The sequence below is a fragment of the Phasianus colchicus genome, chromosome 1 (assembly GCF_987193195.1).
Source record: "Phasianus colchicus chromosome 1, bPhaCol1.hap1.1, whole genome shotgun sequence".
NCBI classification, from domain to species: Eukaryota; Metazoa; Chordata; class Aves; order Galliformes; family Phasianidae; genus Phasianus; species Phasianus colchicus.
The window spans coordinates 134248454-134275085 of NC_143436.1; the positions used below are offsets into that span (position 1 = coordinate 134248454).

At 39.6% G+C, this 26632-nt stretch overlaps 1 protein-coding gene across 6 annotated transcripts in view; it reads right to left on the reverse strand.

The window, feature by feature from the left end:
- Positions 1-26632, reverse strand: part of AFF3 (ALF transcription elongation factor 3) — a 321596-nt gene that overhangs the window by 272588 nt on the left and 22376 nt on the right. For all 6 annotated transcript variants that reach the window (XM_090127339.1, XM_090127334.1, XM_090127329.1 and 3 more), the window contains exon 2: positions 997-1117. In XM_090127339.1, coding sequence (XP_089983465.1) covers positions 997-1117 — 121 coding nt within the window. The remainder of the gene's footprint in view (positions 1-996; positions 1118-26632) is intronic.

Here is a 26632-nt window from a genome sequence, read left to right on the forward strand (position 1 = left end):
TATCAAGGGACATGGTTTGAAGGTGGTAGATCTTCCTTTTTTATTAGGAACTAGAAACAACAACAATCTGGAAGGAATAGCAAGTTAAAAGGTGACCCTTTAACACGAGCAGATGCTCGGAAGCACCGAAGTCAGGTGCAGTAGCCAAGTGCCAGGTCCCAAATAGGACTCTGGAAAGAGGCACTGAGTACCCAAAGCATCAAGGACAAGTGAAGCAGCATGGAGGGGAAAGGCTTCACAGTACGGTGGATTTAATAGCAACTTGGGCATAACTGGAATGTCACTGTAGGAGATACATTATGTTATTCTAATACACACAGCAAAGTCACTGATTAGCTAGAGGAGAGGGGCACCCTCTGTGGGATACTGCTCTCTGGTCCCATCCATAAAGGCCTGGTTTGCAGCCTTCTGGAGGCAGTGGTTATGTGCAGAGCATCCTGCTGGATCCTTCCAACAGGAGGTGGGCAGAGATGGTTGTGTCTCACCTTGCTGTTTCCACGAGGATTAAAATAAGGAGTTGAGTTACTTCTGCCTTTGCTGAGGGCAAAACATGCCTAGCAGACAAATACTGTTGGTACTGCTTACAGGGAAAAAAAATAAAAACAAGATATTTCATCACATTAACCTTGGCCAGAGCATGATGTTTACTGTATAGCTTGACCTTCACACAACTCTAACGCAATTACTTTCTCCTATGTGTTGCAGAAACAGGGCACCATCACCTTCACCTCCCAGTTTTAATGCCATCTCAAATATTGTTAGGACATTTCTCATTTATTACATTCTCATGTGCTGCTGAACATTATAGGAAGCTAATGTAAGAAAAATCCAATTCTCAATGAACCATAAATGTTCTATGCAAATTTTGAGGGGCTGGCACTTGTGGGAGGTTGCTGAGACCCGGACAATGCCTTCTGCAGGCTGAGATTTTATACTGTGAAATAAAATAATAATAATAATTAAAATAAAAAAGTCTCCCAGACGGAAAGCATCTACCTTGTATGGTTCACTGAAGAGGGAGTAACTGGTGTTAAACGTGCCATCCTCCTGCTGGGCCTCCTGATTTCTCCTTTCCCATTCTTTCCTGCGCAGCACGTTTCTATCTGGCTCGTAGACACTACAGCAAAAAGAGGAATAGATTTTTAGAGTTAAAAATTAGCAAGCAGCATATAAACCAGTGTGAATTTGAAAGTGAATAACTCTGGTTTGCAGACAGATGGCAAAAAATAAGCAAGAACATGAATCAGTTGAATGCCAGTCCAAGCAGACCAGGGAGGCTCTGGTCTCTGGGAATGCTGATGTTTTCTTCACACAGGGAATAGATAATTAAATTCTTGCAGAAGAATGGAAAAGGAATCGCAGGGCAGGATCTAGTCTGTACAGAACCTCACTGCTTGAAATGTGACAAAGGAAATATCTAAGCAACTTTGACAAAGATTGAAAGTACTCTTCAGGCAGATGGTAATTACCGCTATGAGTAAATAGAAATTATGAACATATTTCCACTTATGACATATCCTCTGAGTGTTGTGTGAGAATGCTCCTTTTTTTACATGGATGTGTTTCTGTAGTGATTCTTTCATTAACTAGCTCCCTAAAGAGCTGTTAAAACTACATGCTGTAGTGGTTTCCACAGTTAGGCTGCTTCTTCTGATCTCTGTTAATCAGCCAAGTCATGAAACTACTGCTGAAACAATTCCTCTTTCTGATGGATTTGACACTATCACAACTTTAGAGCACGAATACATGAATACTAGCATGACAGTGTATATACGGCTGGTGGAGTGTAGCTGGAGAGGGAATAAAATCACTGTACTACATAACAGTATTAATTTTTAGAAATGAATTAGACACCAATATAGACACAATATAGACATACAAATTAACTTTCCTTTTTTTTTTTTTTTTCAAAACTCAACTACATGTTGAGTGATGTTTATGATGTGTGACATCATAAAACAGAGAATCCTTTCCCCAGATTTCCTCAAAACAACACAGGTTTAGGCATTTCCTTCTGTACACTTTATTCTCATCAGAAGAAAACCAGAGTATCCAATCAGCTTTATTTGTTATTTCACGACATTGTGACGAGTTGCCTATTTTGCCTAGCTCAGCTAATGCCTTTCTTCTGGCACTGTAAATCTGTAAAGTAGAAATATATATTAATGTCATGTAAGTGCACCATGTGTTAATGAAAAAAAAAAAAATGTTGCCTTGCTAACCACTTCCCGGTTAGCAAAACATATGTTACATTGGCTTCCCACGTGATATTACCTAGTGTGCCTCGGGCAAGCCTGCAAAAAGGCCAACAGCTATCTGATTCTAATTCTAGACTTGAGAGAGCTGAAAATATGTAAGATATGTTAGATGCTGGCAGATTTAAAAACAATGCTTTAGCGGTCACCAAATGAACACAAAGCCTTACGTTTGCTTGTTAATGTTGCTAACTGTTCCCAGACAGATCTGCTCTTTCAGTGAGGTCTCAGTCAAGAGGCTGCATCAGACCAGATCCTGGTGGGCTTTCAGGCAGCCCTTCTGGAAGCCATCTATGGGCAGATGCCAAAGATGGAGCTGGTGTTTATTGGGAACATAGGATTCTTCCTCCAGGAAGAAAGGTGTAGCAAAACATCCCCAATTCATTGCTTCACTGCTCCTTGACCAGTAGTCCCCAGTCACTATTGCATGCCACCTCAGTGCACTCCTGTTCTATAAGCTGGGATAAAAGTCCTTTTAACAACCACCTCTGTGTCTGCTGTAGGCTTTCTGCCACCAGGAATAACCACTGCTGGGTGGGTTTTCCTGAACTTGCAGAAATCCAGTTATAACTTCATCCTCAGCTGCCTTTCCCCATCCCCTGTTGACTCTTCCAGATGTTTTGCATTTGGACTGCAGCCTGCAGTCAAATAGAGATGGGCAGATCCTCTGAGATTAATTATAATACTGATCCCTACCCAGTTTCTTGAAAGTAAACAAGTGTAACATTCTTCACTACGCCTCACACAAATTTGAAAATGCTGTGGTGTAATACTCCTGAAGTAGAGAGGCTTTTTATTCTTTTATTTGATGGAGACATACAAGTCTCCGATATCCCTTTTATTTGATGAAGACCTATTTGATGTAAGACATAAGTTCTCAGATTTCTGAACCCTTTTCCCAAATGAGATGTTCACTGTCGGCCACAACTCACAGCCTGCAATAATTCATAATGATTATGCAAATAGTAAAACAGTGTGACAATGCCTAATATGCCACCTCTAAGCAGTAAGTTAGCAAGAGCAGCAAGTCAAGAGCTGCATTCTTTTGGTTATGCTAGATGGCAAAATCTCCAGCATTTGCAAGGCTGCTCCTTATTTGCATGACTGCTGTAAGATTCACATGTCCTTGAATGCATGTCACCAAATGTATTTATTTTGGTTCAAGGAGAATACTGCCAACTGCTACAATTGTCTTCACTGCAAACACTTCACTTAATGGAAAATTATCCTTTTTAATAGTTTTCTTTCCTCCTTCCTTTCGTTTTTTAATTTGTAGTTTAAAACAATCCCAAGTGCCCATGTACCTTTTCAATCATTTACACTGTGTTCATCTTTTCCATAGAGTTCACAAAGAATCTCAAGATTTTTTTCTCACTGGAACATCTGTGCATATGTGTGTGGTGTACGTAGACATGCATATGCTGTATGCACACTCAGACATCAGTTTACAGATTAAGAATTTTGCTACAGTAAACCAAAATATGGAAGCAGTTTTGCAAGATTGGGTAACCAAAGAACATACAGGCAGTCATCTCTTAAAAGTCAGCGTCATTTATATTTGTTTTATAGAGGTCAAACTCCAAAAGGATGAATTTAAATAGATTTTAAATGGTATATTGTTATTTTTAAAATGCTGTGCATCTTACAAATTAATGCTTAAAGGATGTGAACTGAAGCATGAGTGATGGTTCAAATACCTTCAGAAGTTACATATGAATAAATGTTGTATCATAAAAATCACACTATCCTGCATTTGGCACACTGCTTTAAAAACACACTTTGATTTATCCCAGCCCTATGATCTGCTACGAGATGCACTGAGAAGGAAACATCTACCAGTTAATTGCGTCCAAACACCAGACTCTGAGGCTCGAAGCACTTTCAGCACACCTTTATCCCAGTAACAGCAGGTCTATCTCCTCTGCTTCTCCTAGGATACTCTGAATAAATGCATTCTCAGGTGTTTTACAGATCAGAATGTCAATCGGTTGCCGAACTCCTCAGAGGAGGCACAAATAATAAATGTCAAGCTGCTGCGATGTCATTGGGAAGGCCACCTTTATGGTCACCCCCTCTGTGGCTGTGGATCCCACTTGATGGACAGGGAGGGTGGCTGCTGCCTCCCCCAGCACTGACCTCTCCCCAGCACTGCCAGAAGTGCTCGCAGCCTCATCACGCTACTCCTGACATCAGAAGGAACCGCTTCCTTCAGTCCTTAATTAGAAATAGACACAGCTGGCTCAGGGGACAGTCTGGGAGCAGAGCAATAACCTTACCTGAAATACCTGGGACTGGATTTAATCTCTTACAAAGTCCAAGGAGTTATGTGGTCTCAGGTTAGGCTGAAAGCAATCATATAAAAAGCCTAAAGTTTTAGGCTCTCTCTTTTCTTTTTTTTTTCTTTTTTTAAAAAAACCCCTCTATTTCTGACACAATTTTTACCCCCTCAGACATCATTACTTGGAACAAATGGTACAAAAACACCTATTCTCCATGGAGACAATGCACCAGCTTTGTCAACAGTGGTGTCACCGTCCCTGGAGGCATTCAAGAACCGTGTGCATGTGGCACTCAGGGACATGGTTAGTGGGCTGATGGTTGGACTAGATGATCTGAGAGGTCTTTTCCAACTTAATAATTCTATGATTTTTTTAGGGAATGCCCTCAAACTTTGAACTCCAAGGAAGACGCCATTTCCCAGCAGCAAGAGCACTGCACCTTTGCTGGTATGTCACATCCTTTCACAGACATTTGGTGACAATAACTATGCTGCCCGATCTTTTCAGAAACCACAGAATTGCCACATCACCACGGGGAGACTCAAGGAATATGCAGTTATTTAAATAACAGATCACCACTTTCTGACAGGCCAATTGATACCGCTTGCAAGGACTGAGCTGCCTTCTCAGATGCTGTCAGCTTACACCCAGACATCCTCATGTAAACCCAAACTGATCCTTCTTTTCTCACAACCAGTGAAGAGCCTCCACATGAAATACAATCAGACCGCAACAGCAACTCCCAGCACTGTGGAAATGAAACCAGCTCCAAGCTCCCAGGTACAGGGACTAACTATCCCTGGGGAGCGTGCAGGGATGATCATCTTCCAAATGAGAAAGAAAGAAAATAGCAACAACAACAGAAACCAAAACTCCAAATCCGTACTGCAAATGACTGAAAGATATGGGAGATTCAAGGATAAAAGTATTCATGGGAACAAATTTTCTGTGAGGAAACACTTATCTTTAAAATGAAAAATTAGCACACAGTAATTTCTGAATTATGAACAAAATGAGAACTGTTTCAAAGCTACAGAAAGCAAACAAATAAACAAACAAAGAAAGGCAATATTAAAAATAATAAACTTTTAAATGCTTCTCTGATAATTCTCAATATTTCCCTACAAACTGTAATCTGACACATGATGCAAAATACTAAATTCCAGGTCGAAGTGAGGACATTTTCTGAAATATTTAATAGTCTATTTGTCCCCTGAATTACCAGGTTTATTCCAAAGTAGGTAAAAAGAGTAACTCCAAGGAAAAGCTTAAACAGTGCAATAAAAAACACAGCCCAATCCTGATGCAGGACATTGATTATAAAACTGGATTCAGAATGGAAACTGGATTCTGAGTTTAAGAGAGCTGTCATTCTCATATCAGCGTGGTATCTTAAAACACGAAGGGATGAGCCAACTTGAGACTTTGTAAGGGCAATAGCCTCAAAAGAAAAAGGTTGAATTTTGACAAATTAATTACAACAATTCAGGTTATGTTTCTTGCTGAAATGCCAGGCAACATTGGAGCGCCATCATTTAATGTCTGTTTTCTGTTTCACTGCTCACGTCCATGCTTTTTGCTGGCCAGTTTCTCAGGGCCAGTTCCTTTTCAGCTAAGTATAAATAATGTCTATTTGGGAACTAATTGCTAGTGGTTACGGTGAGCTCTTAGAGATGTCAGCCTCATATTTTTGAGCCTTAAATGTTTTCCCTAATGACATTTGAAGTACCGGTTCGATTATAACAAAGGGGCTGACTTTGATGACCAAGTGACACAATCAATAAAATGCCTTCCTTGGTTGCAACTGACATTTTTTTTAGACTTTTTATCTCACTTAAACAGCAGAAGTTAATTTGAGGATTTTTACAGTATTTTTTCCCATTTACAAACAGAAATGCCGTGGGGTAAAGCAATTACTCTGATTTACTGTTTTCTCTTTGATTGAACATAAAGATGTAGCAGGGTCTCAAAAAAGCAGTAACTTAACAAACTGTGCTCCTACCCACAGACAGATAAAGTACCTACTTTGCTATTTCAAAGAGTTTACCTCCAGGCAGCAGCACAGAGCAAACATCAATCAATGACATGTGTCTAAGATGAGATTGATGTTTACTCTCACAGCTTTTCATCTTACATCCAATAAATTATTTTTCCTTCACCAAAATGCCTGGTTAAATTTCATTTTTCACTTTGCAGTATCAGTTTTAAAACTTCTAGCTTCCAGCAATTTTAAAGCTAGGATTCATTGACGCTTCATCTTTTACAGCCTGTTTATGATTTATATTAACCATGAAACAGTGCCGCACAAACATGAATACGCTCGTGCAGAGCTGAGCAGGGCCAGCCACATGCTAGGTGGCAGGTGCGGGCAGAAAGGTGCAAGATTGCTTTAATTATGTGCCTGGAAACACTGAGATGGAAACCAGGGGCTTCATTTGCAGGGGTAGGTATATAACATTCTTGAAATTAACGCACGTAGAAATATATATGTAGCTCATGTCTGCAAAATCAACATCTGAGCGTTCAAAGTAGGTCTTCGAGGACCCATGCTGGGCAACTGGAAAGAGCCAAAGAAGGCTAATTGTGGGTGCAGTTGGTATCGTGGAGGCACTCGCACCTGGCGTTCACAAAATGTGAGGTCTTTTCATGCAACCTGGCTGAATTTTAAATACGTGTTGAAATACTGACAAAACCTATGACTGCAATTGAGACGGGAATCTAGGCTGTTGAATCACAGCAGTAAACATCACAACAGAGGAACATTAAAAAAGAATCCAATTTAGTTCAACATCTGCTGGTGCAAGAGCACCTCTTCTAGCTCTGCTACAGATAAAACATGCACATTTTCTTCCCTTAGCAGAGTTCTACCCAATGAGAGAAATAAAAATCTTACCAGCGGTATACATAGATATGAAAAATATCACCATTCACAAGTAATAGATAATTCTACACTCAATACCTTATTGTTTTCTTTTCGGCTATAAAGTGCTGGTGTTCTTTCTTATAACCCTAAAACTGCTAACAAAAATACCTGAAATGGATGGAGATCAATAATGACAAGGAATCAAGGAAGAAGCAGAACATTTCTATTACCTTTAATTTTACATATTAAGAACTAAGCTTCATGGGAAGATTTGCTGCGCTTCTCTAACAATGTGTTATCAGAAAGAATATTCATATATTACAAATTCATCACTGTTAATTAAGCTTACACCTTGAATGAGTTTTTATTTTTTTTTCCCCCATAATTCAAAACTATGGAAAACTATTAAAAATTCCTGAAGTAAATGGAGAGCTTAGCTGTCGAGTAACAGATATGGTAAGATGAGATAGAGGAAACAATTCCTCTTGTTCCCTAATCCATATGTTCCAGGAGGAGAGAAAGAAAACTCAAGACTGAATAGCACAGAACAGACTGAGCACAGTAAAGCCCTTTTGTTTGATTTTGTTAATGTTACTTTTACCTTGTAATTCAAAAATACAGCTGAAGGGATCAATAAAGAATTCTTTTTTCTGCCCAACCTAACACGACTAAACTCCCTGGGCTGTGACACAAGGCCCTACCTAATTTTGCCTTGCCTGCATCTGATCCAGTCTCGTGTTACATCTACCCGCCAGGGATGTCAGACACAACACCCCACTTGTCTGATTTTTTTTTTTTCTACAATGATTTCTCTTTTCAATGGCTTCCTTATGCATGGGAAATTGCTCCAGTTATTTTCTGCCAAATACACGTGTTTGTTTTTTCCTTGAAACTTCTTTGTTAGGCTCTTTACAGTCATAAGTAGTCAAAATTTATACACATACATGAAGTATATTTATATACATAATTTATATATATTAATCAGTCATCTTGCTCATCTGTGTAGGTGACGTGCACACTTAGGCAAATTATTTCTGTAGTCTTGGTGTCCACTTATCTTGCCTAAGTGGTGTCCACTTACAACTGCCTATTGTTGGGACAGAACATTTTAAATGGAATGAAAAAATCCAGTCTTTTAGAATCTATCTGATATTTTGCAGCAATTGTTTAATTTTACATTAAACAATAACAATAATTTTATTTTAAATTAAACAATTAAAAACAAATAAAACTCTACTCAAAATTTTGTTATCCACATATTTGCTGCAAACTGGATTTAATGAAAATCTTCAGTGGTAGTTTCAATAATTAAACAATAAAACAAAATTTCCTGAAAAATTGTCAAAATGATCACAGAATCACAGAACGGTTTGGGTTGGAAGGGACCTCACAGCCCACCCAGCCCCAGTCCCTGCCATGGGCAGGGCTGCCCCCCACCAGCTCAGGCTGCCCAGGGCCCCATCCAACCTGGCCTTGAGTGCCTCCAGGGATGGGGCACCACAGCTTCTCTGGGCAGCTGTGCCAGCACCTCACTTCTGAGTGAAGAATTTCCTCCTAACATCCAACCTAACTTCCCCTCTTTCAGTTTAAACCCATTCCCCCTTGTCCTATCACTATCCACCTGTGCAAAAATTCATTCTCCTCATGCTTACAAGCTCTTTTCATGTATTGGAAGACCGCAATATTTCCTTGCTCTTCTCCAAGCTAAACAATCCCAGCTCCCTCAACCTTTCCTCACGGGAGAGGTGCAAATGACTTGTTCCCTCTATTATTATTATTTTTTAAAGATCTTATTAGACAGAAATAAATCTTCTTGCTCCTGGTTTTCTCTAGAAACTCAAAGAGGATATTCTTTCAGTGGGGCTCCAAGGAGTGATGCACCTATCCACAGCTAATTGCAGGCCTGAGAAGTACACTGAGCTACACTTCACATAGCACAGAAAATGTCAGAGCTCTGTAACCAGCAGAAAAATGTTATCACACAGTTTACCCTGGTGCAACTTGACTTGAAGCAGCAAAAGCGAAGACTGTCATGAAACATTAAGGCCAGATCTTTACCACTAAATAGATAATAAAAAAAACGTTCCTGGCACAGTAGCAAAAGAAGCTTTACAGGGTTCCACAGCTGACGAAGACTCCTTTCATAGCTTTAATTTGTTTAGCTCCATTCCTTCTGGCACTGTTAAGAACCCCAGTGAAACATCAGCAAAGGTCATTCGGAGGCTCAGTATCTGACTGTAAAGGTTGCCAAATTTGGTCTGTTTTTATATCCCACACTCTTTAGTTTAGATCAACATTCAGAATTATCTGAAAAGGGACCAAAAAACAGCACTGACTGCCTCCTGTGTGCAGTGTAGGACTTAGGATTGCAGAGCTATACAGTACAATTTCTTGGAAAGACCGAGCTCAGTATTTCATTACAAATGTGTCATCTGTTAGTAGCCATCAAATCTATGACTCATGAAAATGTCTATACATGTTTTATTAACAAAGCAACATTTCCAATTTACTCTTACAGTAATGTGCAGTGACTGAAGGTTCATCAGGGTTAATCAAGCAAATGATGTAAATTTTATATTGTATTATGTTACATTTGGCTTAAAATAGATTTTGGGTGACAGTCTTTTTTTATGTGTTAAATCATGATTTACAGAGTTATGGAAACCACACAACAGCCCCAGTGTGAAACAAATAATGAAGAAGTCGGTGTATAAGTCATCAGATTTTATGTATTACCAGAAAATCACTTCTTCTTGGATACTGCAGCGGACAGTCACTGAGTTTGTTTTCTGTAGAAGCAGGATCAATGTTTTGAGATGCTTTAATTTATTCTTCTTTCATATGTTATAGATGGAGACCTTACCATAGCATTTTATAGACTAGATAATACTACAGAGGAATCATTGCAATACACAGGTGAGGCTGAGGTGAGTTTTAAACAGATGTATTCTAGCTTGTCTACATATTAAAAATAAAGAAGGATTCACAACTTCATAGAATCACACACAGCATCAAAGAATGGTCCCTTGGAAGGGACCTCAAGGATCATAAATCTCCAACCCCCCTGCCTCTGGCAGGGCCACCAACCTCCTCATTTAATGCTAGACCAGGCTGCCCAGGGCCCCATCCAACCTGGCCTTCACATGCAGGTAAAGCAACAACCAGAACAGTTAAACCCTGTATCAGCTGTATAGATTAATAAATAAATAAATAAATAAAAAATCAGTTACAGCAAACATCAAAAATAATAAATCCACTAAAATCACTTTACAAAGAAACTGTGATTTTTTTAATAATTATTATCAGTTTGTAAACATAAAATCTTACTAGGGGGAATTACAGACTTCTGTCTTCATTCCACTCAATTGAGATATAATGATAAAAAATTGAATGATGCATAAACACCTAAATCTAAACCTAAACACAAATCCAAATCCAAATCCAAATCAGTATCTTAACATAAATCTGACTCTGGTTGTAAGATCATACCCAGAGAGTGGTGGTCAGTGGTTCAATGACTGGATGGAGACCACTGACAAGTGTTATCCCTCAGGGGTCAGTGCTGGGACTGGAGCTCTTTAACATCTTCATCAATGACATCGACAGTGCGATCAAGTGCACCCTCAACAAGTCTGCAGATGACACCAAGCTGTGTGATATGGTTGGCACATTCAAGGGACAGGACAACATTCAAAAAGACCTGGTCAGGCTGAGCAGTGGGCCCAGGTGAACCTCATGAGGTTCAATAAATCCAAGTTCTTGCACCTGGGTCAAGGCAACCCCTGCTATCAGTACAAGCTGGGGAATGTAAAAATGGAGCACAGCCCTGCCAAAAAAGACCTGAGGGTACAGGTGGATGGCAAGCTGGACATGAGCCAGTGTGCCCTCACAGCCCAGAAAGCCAACTGTATCCTGGGCTGCATCAAAAGAACTGTGGTCAGCAGAGCAAGGGAGGTGATCCTGCCACTCTACTCTGTGCTGATGATACCCCTCTAGGAGTACTGTGTCCTGATGTGGAGTCCTCAGCACAGGAGGGACACAGACCTGTTGGAGCCTGTCCAGAGAACGGCCACAAAAATGATCCAAGGGATGGAATACCACTCCCGTGAGGGCAGGCTAAGAGAGCTGGGGCTGTGCAGCCTGGAGAATAGAAGATTCTGAGGTAACCTTGTAGTGGCCTTCCAGTATCTACAGGGGGACTATAAGAAGGAAGGGGACAGACACTTTAGTGGGGTCTGTTGTGATAGGACAAGGGGAAATTATTTCAAATTAAAGGAGGGGGGATTTCGACTGGACATAAGGAAGAAGTTTTTTTTTACAATACAGGCGGTGAGACACTGGCACAAGTTGCCCAGAGAAGTGGTGGATGCCACATCCCTGGAGACATCCAAGGTCAGGCTAGATGAACTATGAGCAACCTGATGTAGATGTAGGTGTCCCCGTTCATTGCAGGGGAGTTGGACTAGATGGCCTTTAAAGGTCCCTTAAAACTCAAACAAGTCTATGATTCTATGATCTAGTGATCTGTCTAATGCTATACAGACAGCTTGCTTTAATAGAACTAAAAAAACCACTGTAAGAAGTCTGGGTTCAAGAAACAGTAATGGCTGTGTTCGACATACAACTTCAGTCTACAGTGAAAAAGTGCTTATATGAGGTGTGTTGCACTCCCCTTTCACAAAGAACTAGTACCAGCTAAACAAACTGCATGTCACTAGCTAGTTTCTATAAAATACATCGAACATATCTAAACTGCAGCAAAATGAAAATTTCTTCCCAGTTTTTTCTTCTGAATGTGTAAATGTAAACTAGACTGAGGCTGATGCTTGACCAATTATCAAGACCACTACATGTCCTTGGGTCCTGTGTTAGAAAGATGCACAGCACAGAGAAATCAATGGCCTTTACGTTCCTTGTTCATTACATTCTGCTCACTCTGTGCAGCTCTGCTATATTTTGACGTGTATTCTCAAGGGATGTGCCATCAAAATTAGGAAGCAAGGTTAGCCAAAACCAGCATACCCACGCATAAATGTACAGTTGAACTCCATACATAAGTAAAAATACATACATGTTAAAATGATGAAGTTAAAACTTTCACACTGTGTGATTGGTGTAATTCATGTGTGCTCCTTACACATGCTAGCCACAATTCATTCTGCCTCTGAAGACAACTATATCATAATTTGTGCCGCCCATCTTCAGAGCTGCACAGAGAAACACTCAAGCACTCCATTTCCTAAGTGACATGCAACTCATGTCTCTTCTCTCTCACAGTGTCCTAAAAACATTTGAAACAAATTTAATGTTTGTGCCTCTCTTGGCACTCTGTTTCCTTCTAAGGAGAGTGGTGGTGACAAGGCCAGGCCACAAACCAAAATGTAACATGCCAGGAAAACAAAACCCTAAACATAGCAAAGCACAACAGTGTGTTCTAACTCACAGAAACAGCACGACTGTTCTTGTGTCTCAGTTTCAAGCAGGTCAAAACGTCTTTATATACATCTGAATTGGAAGGCGATGACACAAAAATAACAAAAGATTACCCAGATGCTTTAATGGCAGGGATAGATGGAGAAGCCACTCCAGAAACATCCATGCAGCAACCGTGCCAAAGAAGCAGATGCTGTGTGCGGAAGGGCATCAGCCTGGTTCCAGTCCAAGGTAGGGAAGCAGTGAAATGATGAAGCAAGATGCAGCAGCTGCCTTGCCCTGGCTGTTTTTTTCTCAGAAAATTTTAGTTTTAGCAACCACAAGGAAAACTTAGGAGAGATGCATTTTATTTTTACTCTACGCTTTATTTGAAGTCTGGATTCATAATTTGCATCACAGTAAATTGTAAGGATATCATTTACCTGCATGGTATAAAGTGTAAAATAATTCAGTGTTTCAGTCTGAAAGTGCTAAGAAGTGTCTAAATTCTATATATTACTATAAGAACATAAGGAGGAATCTAAATTGCATTTATTATTTTAAAACCACAACTTTAGGAAACACCTACAATATTTCCATTTGAATCTCTTGTGGCAAAGATCTCCTTTTATTATGGTAGGAAGCTTAGAAATCTGTGGATTGTTTTTTTCTGCAATTTTTAAAAATGTCTTAAAACTTCATTTTGACTTTTTCTCACTCTGGCATTTGAGAATATAACATTTGTACGTCCTCCCAGAAAGCCCGGCGAAGGTGGTTTCATAGGAACAACACAGGAGGACAAAAATTCCTCTGACAGGTTGTGCATTGAACCCACCAGAATTAGATTCATAGAATCACAGAATGGCCTGGGTTGGAAAGGACCACAACGATCATCTAATTTCAACCCCCCTGCTATGTGCAGGGTCGCCAACCAACAGACCAGGCTGCCCAGAGCCACATCCAGCCTGGCCTTCAATGCCTCCAGGGATGGGGCATCCACAGCCTCCTTGGGAACCTGTTCCAGTGTGTCACCACCCTCTGTGTGAAAAACTTCCTCTTAATATCTAATCTAAACCTCTCCTGTCTCAGTTTAAAACCTTTCCTCATTGTCCTAATTAATTTTCCTCTTTCTCACTAGGGGAATATAGTACAGACAAGAGGAGTCAAAATACGCATTTGTTCACTAGTGAGCAAAAGGAAAAAGGGAAAACAAGGCTGAAGGAAATTCCCCTCATGTTCCAGTTCAGAAAAGCCATGCTTAAGATGTTTAAATAGGAAATCTTCTGCAACAGAAAAAAATGGTAGAGGAGGAACCCATCCTGCGTTGCTATCAACCTATGATCCCACAGTCCTCCACCCTTCATTTGGTTAAGAATGAACAGGATTTTGGTGACAAGGCCAGTTCTATCTTGACCACTATCCAAGCACTTCACTGAAACTCATGTTCACAGTGCTAAAAATCGAGCACTTATAAGGGTGTGAATCACAGTTTGGATTTAGCTGCTCCCAGGCTCTCAGGCTTTGTAATCTTAGAAATGATAACAGTCAAAACCCCCACAATGGATAACTGATTTCTTGTTACAAAGTTACATCTGAACCTTATGGAGGATGCTTAACATCTTAAAGACATGGGATGACTCTGGTAGCTCTAATAATGCATTTTTCTTCCCACCAAAATCCTGCATGTCAGAGAGGAGGTGCTCCTGGATGGGGCTGCAATACGAATGAAGAGCAACGACTCTGCAAGCATTGCTTGCTGGCAGAAACCTGAAACAGCACTGAACAGAAACCTAAGAGCTGCTTGCTGTCCCCTGCAGTCCTCTGGATGGGCCCCAATCACTCAGGTGAGCGGGGAGAGAGCACAAAACTAGATCACTGCGGGTGAATGCGATTTTTATTTGATTCCAAACCAAGCACAATATAATTCACACTTGGTAACTGGAACATCCCAGTGCAAAAAAATAAACAGAAGCTGCTATCAGCAAGAGAATATCTTGTTGCTAGCATGCAGCATTAAACAGAAAACTGCTACTACACTCAGCCCTCCTTCAAACTTTCTGATATGGCAATGTCAACATGGCTGCTCAGTAACAAAGGAAATGGCAGGGAATTATTTCCTTCTAGGTAATGGAAAAGCAAATGACTTACATAAAGATATTATTTATTTTATTATTTTATTTTAAAATACAACTAAAAGAAAAGCCCAGAGAATTGTTTCAATTTTGAATTTGGGACTGTCTCTTGGAAAACTGTGACATAAGTGTGAAAATATCCATGTTCCATTTTGCTGTGAATGAAGATAATATCTCAGCAAATCAACGACAAAGGTTTGTCAAAGATTCCCAAGTTTTTAAATAATCCTAAAGAACATTTTGCTGCTTCTGATGCATGAATGTCAAGACTACCTAATTTGATTCCATGATAAAGAAAAAGCAAACCTTATCAGAACCTCAGAAAACAAATTATGAAAGGGCCAAGACACTAAATGAAGAGGAACAGACAAGCTGGGTGCACATGAATATCTAGCCAAAGATAATATTATTTAAACTTATTCATTTCAAATTAATCTGTTCTCTAACAATTTAAAAGCCCAGCCTTAACATATTATGACATATCTCATTTTATATACACAAAATAGTGAAAAACATACTGCACTGTCTATCTCCCTGGGGCCAAATTAAACAAAACAGAAATTCCAGAACTTCATTTCCCTTAATGAATCTACTTGCTCAAATGCTGGAGAAAATGTATAACCCTAAAACATCAGCTGATTCCCTGAAACCAAAGAGAAAAGCACTTCACAGAGTTAACAGCCTCCCACTTCCAGTGTGGGAACTATCATATTGCAGTCTATTTAATGCCCCTTATCACAAAAGCTTATAAGGAGGATCAATCTCTGGTACACAGCTTTAGCATCTCAAAGAATTTACATGTACGACACAACAGAAATGTAAAAAGAACTTTGGTTTTAGGGTGCAAGGTATAAATCCATAAGTTCCCTGAACCTGATATGACCCAGACAGTATCTTGCAGCAGAAGAATCAGCTGAATGATTCATGGTCTCATTGGGGTACCATTTTAGCAACCCAAGCACACAATACATCTCATATCCTTTCACTGTCTTCCTATTGCCCGTGTCTTTTTGATAACAACCTTCACCCCAAACTGACCTGCAGCTGAGCTCTGCAGTCTTCAGCCTCAGCTGCCAGGCACACTGGACTCAGCAAACACAAGCACCTCTTCTGTTTTACCTACACTTTGCTTTGCAGGGCTGACAAAGCAGAGCCTTAGCTATGCTGCATCTAAGAGGTCGGTCAAGGCAGGAGAGCAACCCTGTGCTCCTCTCAGTATGTGAGTTGCTGTCAGCAAGAGAGGGTTTATCTAGAAGAGAGTGTCTGGCCTAGGGACCTCTGCTGTAAGAAAGACGTGGTGTAGGCCAGAAGTGAACAAACAGGTTCATAGAAGAGTGAGGTATGAAAAAGGACAAATTGGGTTTGTCTAGTTTAGAAAGGAGAAGACTGGGAGACGCATGATAATGATCTTCCCAGCTACAAAAACTTGTTGGAGAGCAGACAATGATGAATTGTGTTCTCTGTCTGCTAGGTCACTCAACTTAATTTGCAGCAGAAGAGATTTAGGTTATATGTTTAGAAATGCTACCTAACAAAAAAAGGAAGTGCTACAAGAAACAGGCTATGTACTCCACAGCTTCTTTTTTATTTCAAAAAAGGTTGCTTGGTTCTTCTCCTACACTGGTCCCCACCAGCCACACTGTAATGTTCCTCTTTCTCAGCCAGGTTTAATCCACAAAACAAAAAACAAGAAAAGGAAAAACCCATCCAATGAACAACTCAGCCCCCTGCCCTCTGTCCAGACAAGCAACAGTGTCTTGCATTGATGAAATACTATACACAGCCAGCATCTGGAATAATTTTTGGCTGTGATTTTGTTACGGTATGAGTTAAACGGCAGAGAAACTACCTGTACTTCAGAATTCAGAAACTGATCTGTAACCATGTGAAAGCAGGAATATCTTCTCCATCAACACCCAATGAACCAAGTTTAGTTTCTAGAGGGACGTGCAGAGCATGCAAAAGGAGATAGGAGAAAAACAAATAGAGTTTACTAAAATATCTTGCGTTCGTGATCAGGAACTTAATTACTGCTGCTAGAAATTCCAGAAGGTTGCTACCCAGAGCCGATAATATTTCCTACTAGAAATTTACTTTTGATCCCTCAAACTCTGTGCTTCCCAAAAGATCTGAATTCTCTCTGACAACAACAGAAAAGGCTAGTAAAAAGCCACAGAAAGAGAATTTAGTGACCAAATGTCACAAATCATCCCTCAGTCCCCAAACTTAAACACATAACACCTTCAAGGGATATAAATGGTATAACCTCACTCATATCGAGCATGCTATTTTAATTTATTCTGGATAAGATTGGAATAAGATCCTACTTATGCTCAACCACGTACATAAAGCAGTATACAAACTGAATACAAACATAAAGTACAAGTCATTGAGAACCAACTCGGGAAAACAGTCATCACTGTGGACTTTGGGAATGTCCAGGATGTTATTGAAACCACAACTGGGAAGAAGCCAACTGCCTAAAAAGCTGAGTCCTGAAGCACAAGTTTACTAAAATAACCACTACTTGGCTTTCTCTCAGAATTTGCAACTATAAGACGAATACAGTATAACATATTCAGTTTTGGAAACATGAAGTTGTAACATTTGAATTCTCCTACGATGTGTTGCAGTTGATTGTAGAATTAAAGATTTGTGGAATTATTTAAGTTGGAAAAGAGCTTCAAGTCTAACCATGAGCCTGACATACTGAGTCCTTAATGCCATGTCTCTTAAACACCTCCAAGCATGGGAACTTCACCATTTTCCTGGGCAGCCTATTCCAATGCCTAATCACCCTCTTTGCAATTAAATTCTTCCTACTATCCAACCTAAACCTCCCCAAGTCAACCTACTTGTGGCTGTTCCCTCACAATCCTATCACTTGTCAGCTTGAGAAAAATGACCAACACCCATGTCCCTGCAGCCTCCTTTCAGGTAATGACACATAAGAAGACATTATACAACAACTACATGAAACAATGCTGTTTTCCTTTTCATAAGTAAGCTGAAAAAGAAAAAAAAAATTACAAATCTCCCTGTACCCAGCAAATTGTACATATGGTGCAGATATACCACGCTGCCTTCTTTTTGGGGGCAGAAGGTGTCTGATGAGACATCTTCTGTAATGTGGAAATGATAACATCTTTAGTCACAAATTAGGGTAAGCAATTTTTTTTTCTCCTTTGGATATTTTTGCTGTACCTGTTCATGGCATTCTATTAGCTGCCACCATAAAATGAAAATACTGTTGGTAATATTTATTTGTAGAGAGAAACATCAATGCTAAGCACTTAGCAGTACATTATGATTTTTTGAGGATGCACTTGGGGGAATCAAAGAATTTTATTGCACAATAGATATTACTCTGTTTGCACTTGTATTCCTCCAAACTTCAACTATTCACAATGTTTTATTTCTGAGAATACATTGTCAAGAACACCGATTCTGACGATACTGTTAAGTATTCAAACAATTCCTGCACACCACTAACAAAAAAAAAAGAATGCCTTTGGGTAAATATCTTTGCTTTCTATTTTTCCTTGCCTTTCCTTTGTCAGTTCCCTTATATGACTTATTCTTGGAGAAATTAACCACATTCACTCCATTTACTGTTTAATAAAAATAAAGCATGAAAAACATTATAAGCTATAAATAAAATCATCTAGTATTTGTATTGCGCTAATTTGTCAGGGGTTGAATAAATGTTAATTATACAGCTTTTAAAAAATCAGACTTGTTAATGTCATTTTTAATTTAGAATGTTACACTGTAAATGTTTTCCATTGTGTTAATTTACACCTGTTATTACAGCCTCCGTTATTAGGTTTACACTGGAACAGCTACTTTGTGCTACTGAAATTTGCTTAAAACAGCAGAAACAATTACTAATTAGAAGGGCATGTTTACTTTAATTATATTTATTTTCTAGTCTAGTTTTATATGTAGCACACTATGAAAGTGTATGATTCAATTAGGCAAACCCATTTATCTTAGGCAATTCCTCAAATGAGCATTGCTTACAAAGACAGCAAACTCTTTCAGCACTACTTTGCTTCATAAATTTTGTAGGTGACACTAATAAATACATATGGTGACTGGGTATCACTCTCTCTGTGACCTCAGTGCTTTTTCCCATTTCTGCTAATGCTTATGCAGTAATTGCAGATTACCAGAATTACATTTCATTCAAACAACGAGTCATGCTGCTTTAATCAAAGATTTTAAACCAGTGACATGGAGAACCGTCTTCAGCATTCATAAACTCAGAATCAACACAAGATAAGCATTCAGCTCATTCAGTTATCCACACAGTATCAAACTACCACAGACACTCATCCATGGATATCTTGAGCCGGCCTGATGTATTACACAGCACTTTGCAAATTTGCAAACCCAGTGCAATTTAAACTTCCTGGGAACAAAAAGTTAATGTCTTTATCCTTTATAAATACATATCTTGGAGCAGTTTTCCAGTGAAAGCTGAATTATCTACTCACTCTCTTACAGATAAAAAAGGAGCAGAGCTGTAAAAATTCATTGCAAATTACTTCCCTGATGCTCATTCATGTTTTTAACCTGAAGTTAGGACTAGAAAAGGAAAAAAAAAAAAAACAACAGTTAAATTTTTAATTGGTTGTTGCCTTCCTAATACATGTAGATGATATTGGCAAGTAGTACTATGTACTGTTGCTTTTGAATAGCATTATTTCATCACTTATAATAAAATTCAGCACTCTTAAAACTGAAGATACAGTTGTACAAGCCAAAAGGAGTCTCAGTGGGTTCTACACTGTTAAGGTGCTCTGCCTTACTCAGCATTCAGCCATCAAAGCTGATGCTGCATTTACTGTTACTGCACAGGCATAGTGGTTATATGGCATACGGTCATTTAGAGTGTGCAGCTGATGCTGTCCAAATGGCAGTGAAGATCTGCAGTTTCCCAAACTCTAGTGCAACCTTTGCCTGTGGAATGATGTACAACAGCTCTACATATCAGCAGTGCTATGTACAATGAATGATTATGCTGTCCAAAGAAGCTGTGGTGCCCCATCCCTGGAAGAACTCAAGGCCAGGTTGGATGGGGCCCTGGGCAGCCTGAGCTGGTGGGGGGCAGCCCTGCCCATGGCAGGGGTTGGGGCTGGGTAGGCTGTGAAGTCTCTTCCAATCCAAACCATTCTGTGATTCTAAGATTCTATGATCAAATACCTGGATGTAGATCACCGCGCACTGGACTGTTTGAGTCATGCTTTATAACTTTCACCACAAAGGGAGTTCAATCCTAGTTACATTTCTCCTTAGGAAACGGAGTGTAACAAGAACAATGAAAATCTTCTAACAAGAACTGAGCCAGTATCTTGTGTGGCCCAAGATCACAGACCTACCTACCGTCCGTCCCCTAATCCACCATCGAGTCAGAAAAGGAAACAGTGTATAAATAGAAAGCCTGATGTAATTCAGAAAAAAAAACCTTCTATTAATAAGTCAGCATTTTCAAAAAAGCTAACAGAGACATATCTCAGCTGAGGCAATTATTTTGTAGGTTAAGAGGAGAGAAATACTGCTGCAATTGAAGATTTGTCTTCACAGGGGCTCTCAGGAAAGTCAAGGCAAATCAACCAAGGGAATGAAGTCAGCTCCCTGCCAGATGAACATACATTATGGCAGCTTATCCCTCCTCCTAAAGATAAAGGGATTGACTACAGTGATGAAAGATCACTTGAGACTGGACCAAGCTGGCTCACGTCGCGTTTCAACACACTTCAAGGCATGCAGGTTGACTTTGTGCATTTGGTGATTCTAGAGAGGTCAGTGAGTCCATCCTTTCCCTGGTGCTGCTCTTCCCCACACCATAAAGCAACTAGTCCAAGCTCTGGCCCCATGGACACCAACTCTGACCTCTCTCTAGCAGCACCTCCTCATGTATTTGTATGCGAATTGAGGGTGCAGAGAGGTTATGTGGAGTGCACTGGCAATTTCCAATAGCTAACTATCTTTAATAATGAAGCATAAGATAACAAATCAAGTCTGAGTCATAACTAATTAAAAGAAATGGGAATTGAAAATGAATGCAATTAGTCAAAATTCCTGAACAGCGCCTTTATTATAAAGTCAATAATTAAAATGGAGAAATCAGTGTTTTGTAACACACATGAGCCTATGCACAAGCAAGTTCTGGCTTTTCAAGAGCCTTGTTTTATAATATTTCTGTTTTCTGCAGAATTTATTGGATTCCTGTTTTTGTTTGGTTGCTTGCTGGGATTTTACTTTGGTTTTTTTTTTGTTTTTTTTTTTTTGTTTTTCAAAGAAAGAGATGAGCTGGACTTGTTATCTGTGCTGATACACTGACACAAAAAGTTGACCATAGCATGCTGTTACTGCCTCTGTAATTAGGCTGCTCTCTCTGCAACAGCAGGGAGGAGGCATGATCAGTTAAAATTGAAATAATGCCAGTCGCATTATTTTGTTTAACTCAGTCATACATTTCCATGCATTTGTGTGGTACATACAGCTGCAACGCACCGGAGCTTTTAAGTGCTAAGACATATACATGCAAAGCAGGTTTGTACCCTTTTTAAAGGGGCCTGTAGGTGTTAAATTGCAAGGAGACTTCAAAAGGATCTTAAATTATTAGAGAAATATATTGATGCACTCTAATATTTTCCCTCTGACATATGCCTTCTTTTAAATGTAGACTGGCTCTTCTTCGACTTGTTCAGTAGGGATCCTCAAGGCTTTTCTTATCTGCAACGATTGACTAAACAGTAACAATACTGCTCTTCTGACCAAAAATTCTCTGTGATCTAATTCTTTTGGCTCCACTAGAATGCATTTTTACACAAAAACAACCCCAAAATTGCAAAGGGCTTCCAAATCCCCCCATCCTGTGGAAACCCACCGTCACCAACAGCGTGTGCTCTTTATCACTCCCAGAGGAAAGCAGCAATATTTTAGCCCGGTATCCCAGGTTCACAGGTCTGTGGGTAAAGGGCTGCCTCCATCATGCTGCACCTGCGATCTGGCACTGCGAGGCGAGGCGGCTGCCTGGGGAGCTGCCTGGTGCTCGCTCCTGCTGCTGGGGTGTGAAAGGCTGCAATTAGTGCTGGCCTCAGCGCCGCAATAGTTCTCCTTGGGAGGGAGAGGTAATATCACAGGTTTCAAGCCCTCCTTTCCCCAGGGTTTCGGCAAAGGGTGCACATCAGGGAGCAGTGTGGTAGTAAGGATGCAAGCTAGAACACAGACAGTGATTTCTTGAATATTGTGATGCAGGGGAACTGCGCCGTGCTGTCAGTAGCAGCATGTAGATGAGTGCACTGATACACTCCTCTCTATGGGCTTGCAAGCTGCCTTCAGGCAATGCTGCTCCATACGCACATGCTGGTACGCAGGCACAAACTCACACATACACAGCTGCTCATTATGCACAACATGGAAAAAAAAAAAATACAGAAAACTGGGAGCTATAAGAGACTGAAAGATGTATGGTGGGGTCCAAAGGGTGGTAAGTTTAGATCAGGAAAGACAGAGAAGTGACAAAAAAAAAAGAAAGAAAGAAAAAAGGAAATATCTGAAAAGCAGCAGTATTCAAATATTCTCTACACAAATGATGATTTTTTTTTTATTATTTTTTTTTTTACTAAATCTATTACATTATCTTCCAAAGAGCTAGCATTAAAAACACAGATCTCAGTGCTACAGTAATGATTAGGAAGCTACTCAAACAACAACAAAAACCCCACATTCAGGCTATTCCAGTCCAATGCAGTTGAGATTCCCTTTATTCCGATTCACTCAGAAAAAAAAAAATACAGTCTTGTACACAGTCAGAGACCACTTTAAAACAGATATACGTGCCTATCTTTAAACCATTAACAAGCTCTTTTTACCAGAGAATTCTGGCTAGCACAGAAAACTGGGCAAGCACCATGGACTCAGATGATTAATAATGCATGAATTCCTCTGAATCAAAGGTAAACCAAGCAAAAATGACAAGCAGAAGGGGAAAGCATCTTAAAAAAATTACCAGAGAGCTAGTTTTGGATCTAAAGGCAACACCAAGCCTGCCAACTCCTCGAAGAGGCTGCCAAGAAGCCAGATGCCATAACTGGAAGGATATTATCCAGAGTTTTACATCTGAGTCTCATGAGTGCCTTTGAAAAAGGACAAAAAAATGGATCCTGGCAGGAACTCAACTGTTTAATTTCTATCCCCACCCTAAATATTTATTTAAAAGTTAAATTGAAACCATTGCAAAAATTAAAGACAGGATGTGTAAATACAATGTTAAGTATTTACAACGACCCACAAGGGTGAGCAAGCCCAACCAAAGCGCTAGAAAACTGTGGGAACATGAGTTTGAATCCCGAGGTCAGTCCAAGCTCCCTGTTTCAGTGGGGCTTCAGAGAACACAGCAAGCCCCTGAGGAAGGACTCAGGATGCTGCATTTTAAAGCAGCGGTGCCTGCCCTGCAGCTGGGGTGGGCATGGCAGCACTCTGTGCTGCTCCCACTACAGCAGCCATGAGGTTCATCCCCATTCCAGGATGGGCTACACCTGCCACGTTACAGGTATTAAATGTGCCCCTGTGCAGGAGAGCTCAGCTCATCACAGGAGCTGGCACAGGGCTGAAATAGAAGAGTGATGCTTTCATTTTGGCTGTGCTGTAGGCGTGTTTGATTGTATCACCAGGGATGTGCTGACCACCCTTGAGATACAAACCAGCTGTAAACCATCAGAACAGTTTAGATGGTCTGCAGCTTTCCCCATGCCCACACTTGAAGAAGCTGCCATAACAAAAGAGGGTAACCACCTGCAAGGAACAGCCTGCAAAAAAAAAAAAGAGCGGAAGAGTCTTCACTCTGCAGACAGTCCAAAGGTTGGCTACCCCCACTTTGCAGCCACGTCCTGTAAAGTGCAATGTGGCACTGACAGATTGGATCCAGACCCTCTAATCAGAAGGTGACTATAATATTTGGATTTTTTAGATTGAACTTGCAAGCCTAAGGTCTGTTTTTTATTTTACTTCATTTTATTGAACACACACATTTAAAATACTTGAATAATTTCATTAATTCAATTTTAATCACTGGTACCGTTCTTGTGAATCAAGTTAAGCACTTTCATGGGGTCCTCTTAGGTCATAGTCTTGCATGGTTTATGTAAAGAATTTTTTGTAACTAGATTGATTTGTATATCATGCCATCACTTGGCACTGAGCACCTGTATCCTTTGACATTAACTGGCATTTGTCAAACACTTTCCTATAAAAAAAGTTACTCAGTTGAACAGGTTTGTAATATACATCTGCATATATTTCTTGGGTAAAGAAAAGCAGTTATTTTGATTTCTGCCATGAAATATGGCATAAATGTAAACTATGAACTGCAGAACACAAAAAAATGTGGTAACTTTTTCTGGCCAAGCAAGCATTATTTTACATGACAAGAAACAAATGTTCAAGTAAAAATTACAAATGGAAGCAACCAAACCAGCATCGGACTTGAAGAAACACAAGATTCCCCAAAAGGCAATGACAAGCTAACCTGTCATGTTATTAAAGCCACCTGCTTTGTCTCTCCTTCTGTACTTCCTGTGGGCTCGTTATCATTTGTTAGAGCTTTTGAGGATTATTCTTTTCAGAAAAAAAAAACCAAAAACAACTAGTATACTAAGTAAGAACTGAAATACAGAACTAACGTAGATCCCCCTTTTAGCTACTTCAGGACATTGTTTATAATGTGTATGCACCATTTCGCATTTACCACGAGGCTCCTCAATTAGTTCATAGGCAAGTTAACCTTCTATCTCCCAACAAAGATAATTCATGCTCATTTTATACAACACAGCATTCTGCCGGCTATTATCCATCATTTACAAGTGTTATTTGTCTATAAAAATGACACTAAAAAGTTGAAAAATGATTCTGCTCTGCCTGCTTCTGAATGTGCTTTAACAAATGGTACCAATGCAAAAGGCTCTAAGTCATGTAAAAAGCAATTAGTCAAAGAAGTCATAAATATTTTTTAAAAAGGATATAAATGATTGCTTGCCAGATAGTAAAAGCTCTAAAGGTTGCTACATAATAAAAGACTGAACCTACACATACATATATGAGTAACTTTACCCCCGTGTGCGATCCCATTAGGATGAAGAAGGCAACTCAAGCAAGTAATATTAGCCAGGTGAGTAGGTGTTTGTTCTAAAACAGTTAAAATAGTATTCTTCATTATTTATCATTAATGAAGTTAATCAAATTCAGCGCTACTTACTCATGCATGCGTTTAAATAGAAACCTGAACATGACATGCATATTTATGGAACAGAGATTGAAAGATCATTATCTGTAGGGAAAAAAATTCAGCACAGAAAAGGATGTGTAAAATGTGTCTGTTATCTTACTAGAACATAAACTGTTTTGCTTGAAACATAAATATTTATTTTAATTAATTCAATTAACCTCAATAATAGCTTCCACACATGACAACTATAGCTAATGTATGAATTTTGTGATTTCTGATCAAGATGTGGGCCACAGGCATAGCTACCATCAACCAACTGGTCTCATTCAAAAGAACTTAATGGAACTCTACCAATTTGTAACAGCTTGAAGCTGGTCCGTAGCTCTCTACTAACTGCATCTCTTACACTGAACTGAAATACACTATACTGCAAGACAGAAACTTGAAAGAATAGAAAATAGATTGTTCTATTTACTTTTTAGTTAACAAATAAGGTGAAAGTTTCACAGCTTCAAATTTCTGAAATTGCATGTACTTCTTTCTACCTTTTTTTTTTCCTTTGAAATTTAAATACCTGTACAGAGGTTTACGGACCAGACAAATGTGACTGGCAATCCCAGGGAGAGATTGAAAGATTAAAAACCTTATAAATACAGCTATTAAATATTCGTGCCACTGGCATTCTGTATCTTCAGTGAAGTTCTTGCTCTATTTGGGGAGTGAAACATATAGTTAAACATTTGATTGCAGTAGCTATCAGTTTTGAAAGAGTTCATCATAATGTGAGGTGGAAAAAAAATCATTAGGTTGCTAAATACATAGTAAAATATGTAGAGAAAGCAAGGAAAGATGGCATCCTTCTGCATGTTCTTTGGCCTTTAAAGAGTGTCAGATCAATTTTCTTTTAAAAACTAGCTTATTGTCCAAATATCTGAAGAAAAAACAGTTGCCTTCAATTGAATTTTCAAGTCCTAAGGTGCTTTTATTAACTCCTTTTTATTGCCCAGCTTAAATATTCTAATTGGCACACAGTACGCTTGCAGTCACCAGATATCCATTAGACTTTAATGGGGTTGAAATGCTCTACAGCATTACTAGGCTGGCAGACCTACTGCAGTTTCATTTATAGTGATGCAAGTTGAGTGGGACATAAAAACACAATGGTCACTGCCATTGTGAGGATAAAAGAAGCTATCTCCAGAGTGGATCCATCAGATGGTTTTGCACAGAGAAGAGCCAGCCTCCACAAGCACTGCTGACCAACGTGAGGTCTACCAGAGAGTGGAGGTATCAGAACAAGAAGATCTGTGTAGAGCAACACTGCTGGTGTCGAACATCTCGTGGCTGTCCAGCATGTGTGCTGGAGACTAATTCTACACCATCAGTGATATGCCCATCATTGCTTCTTATACAGAGCACTTACCCAACACATTACTCTCTGTGGTAAGCACGAG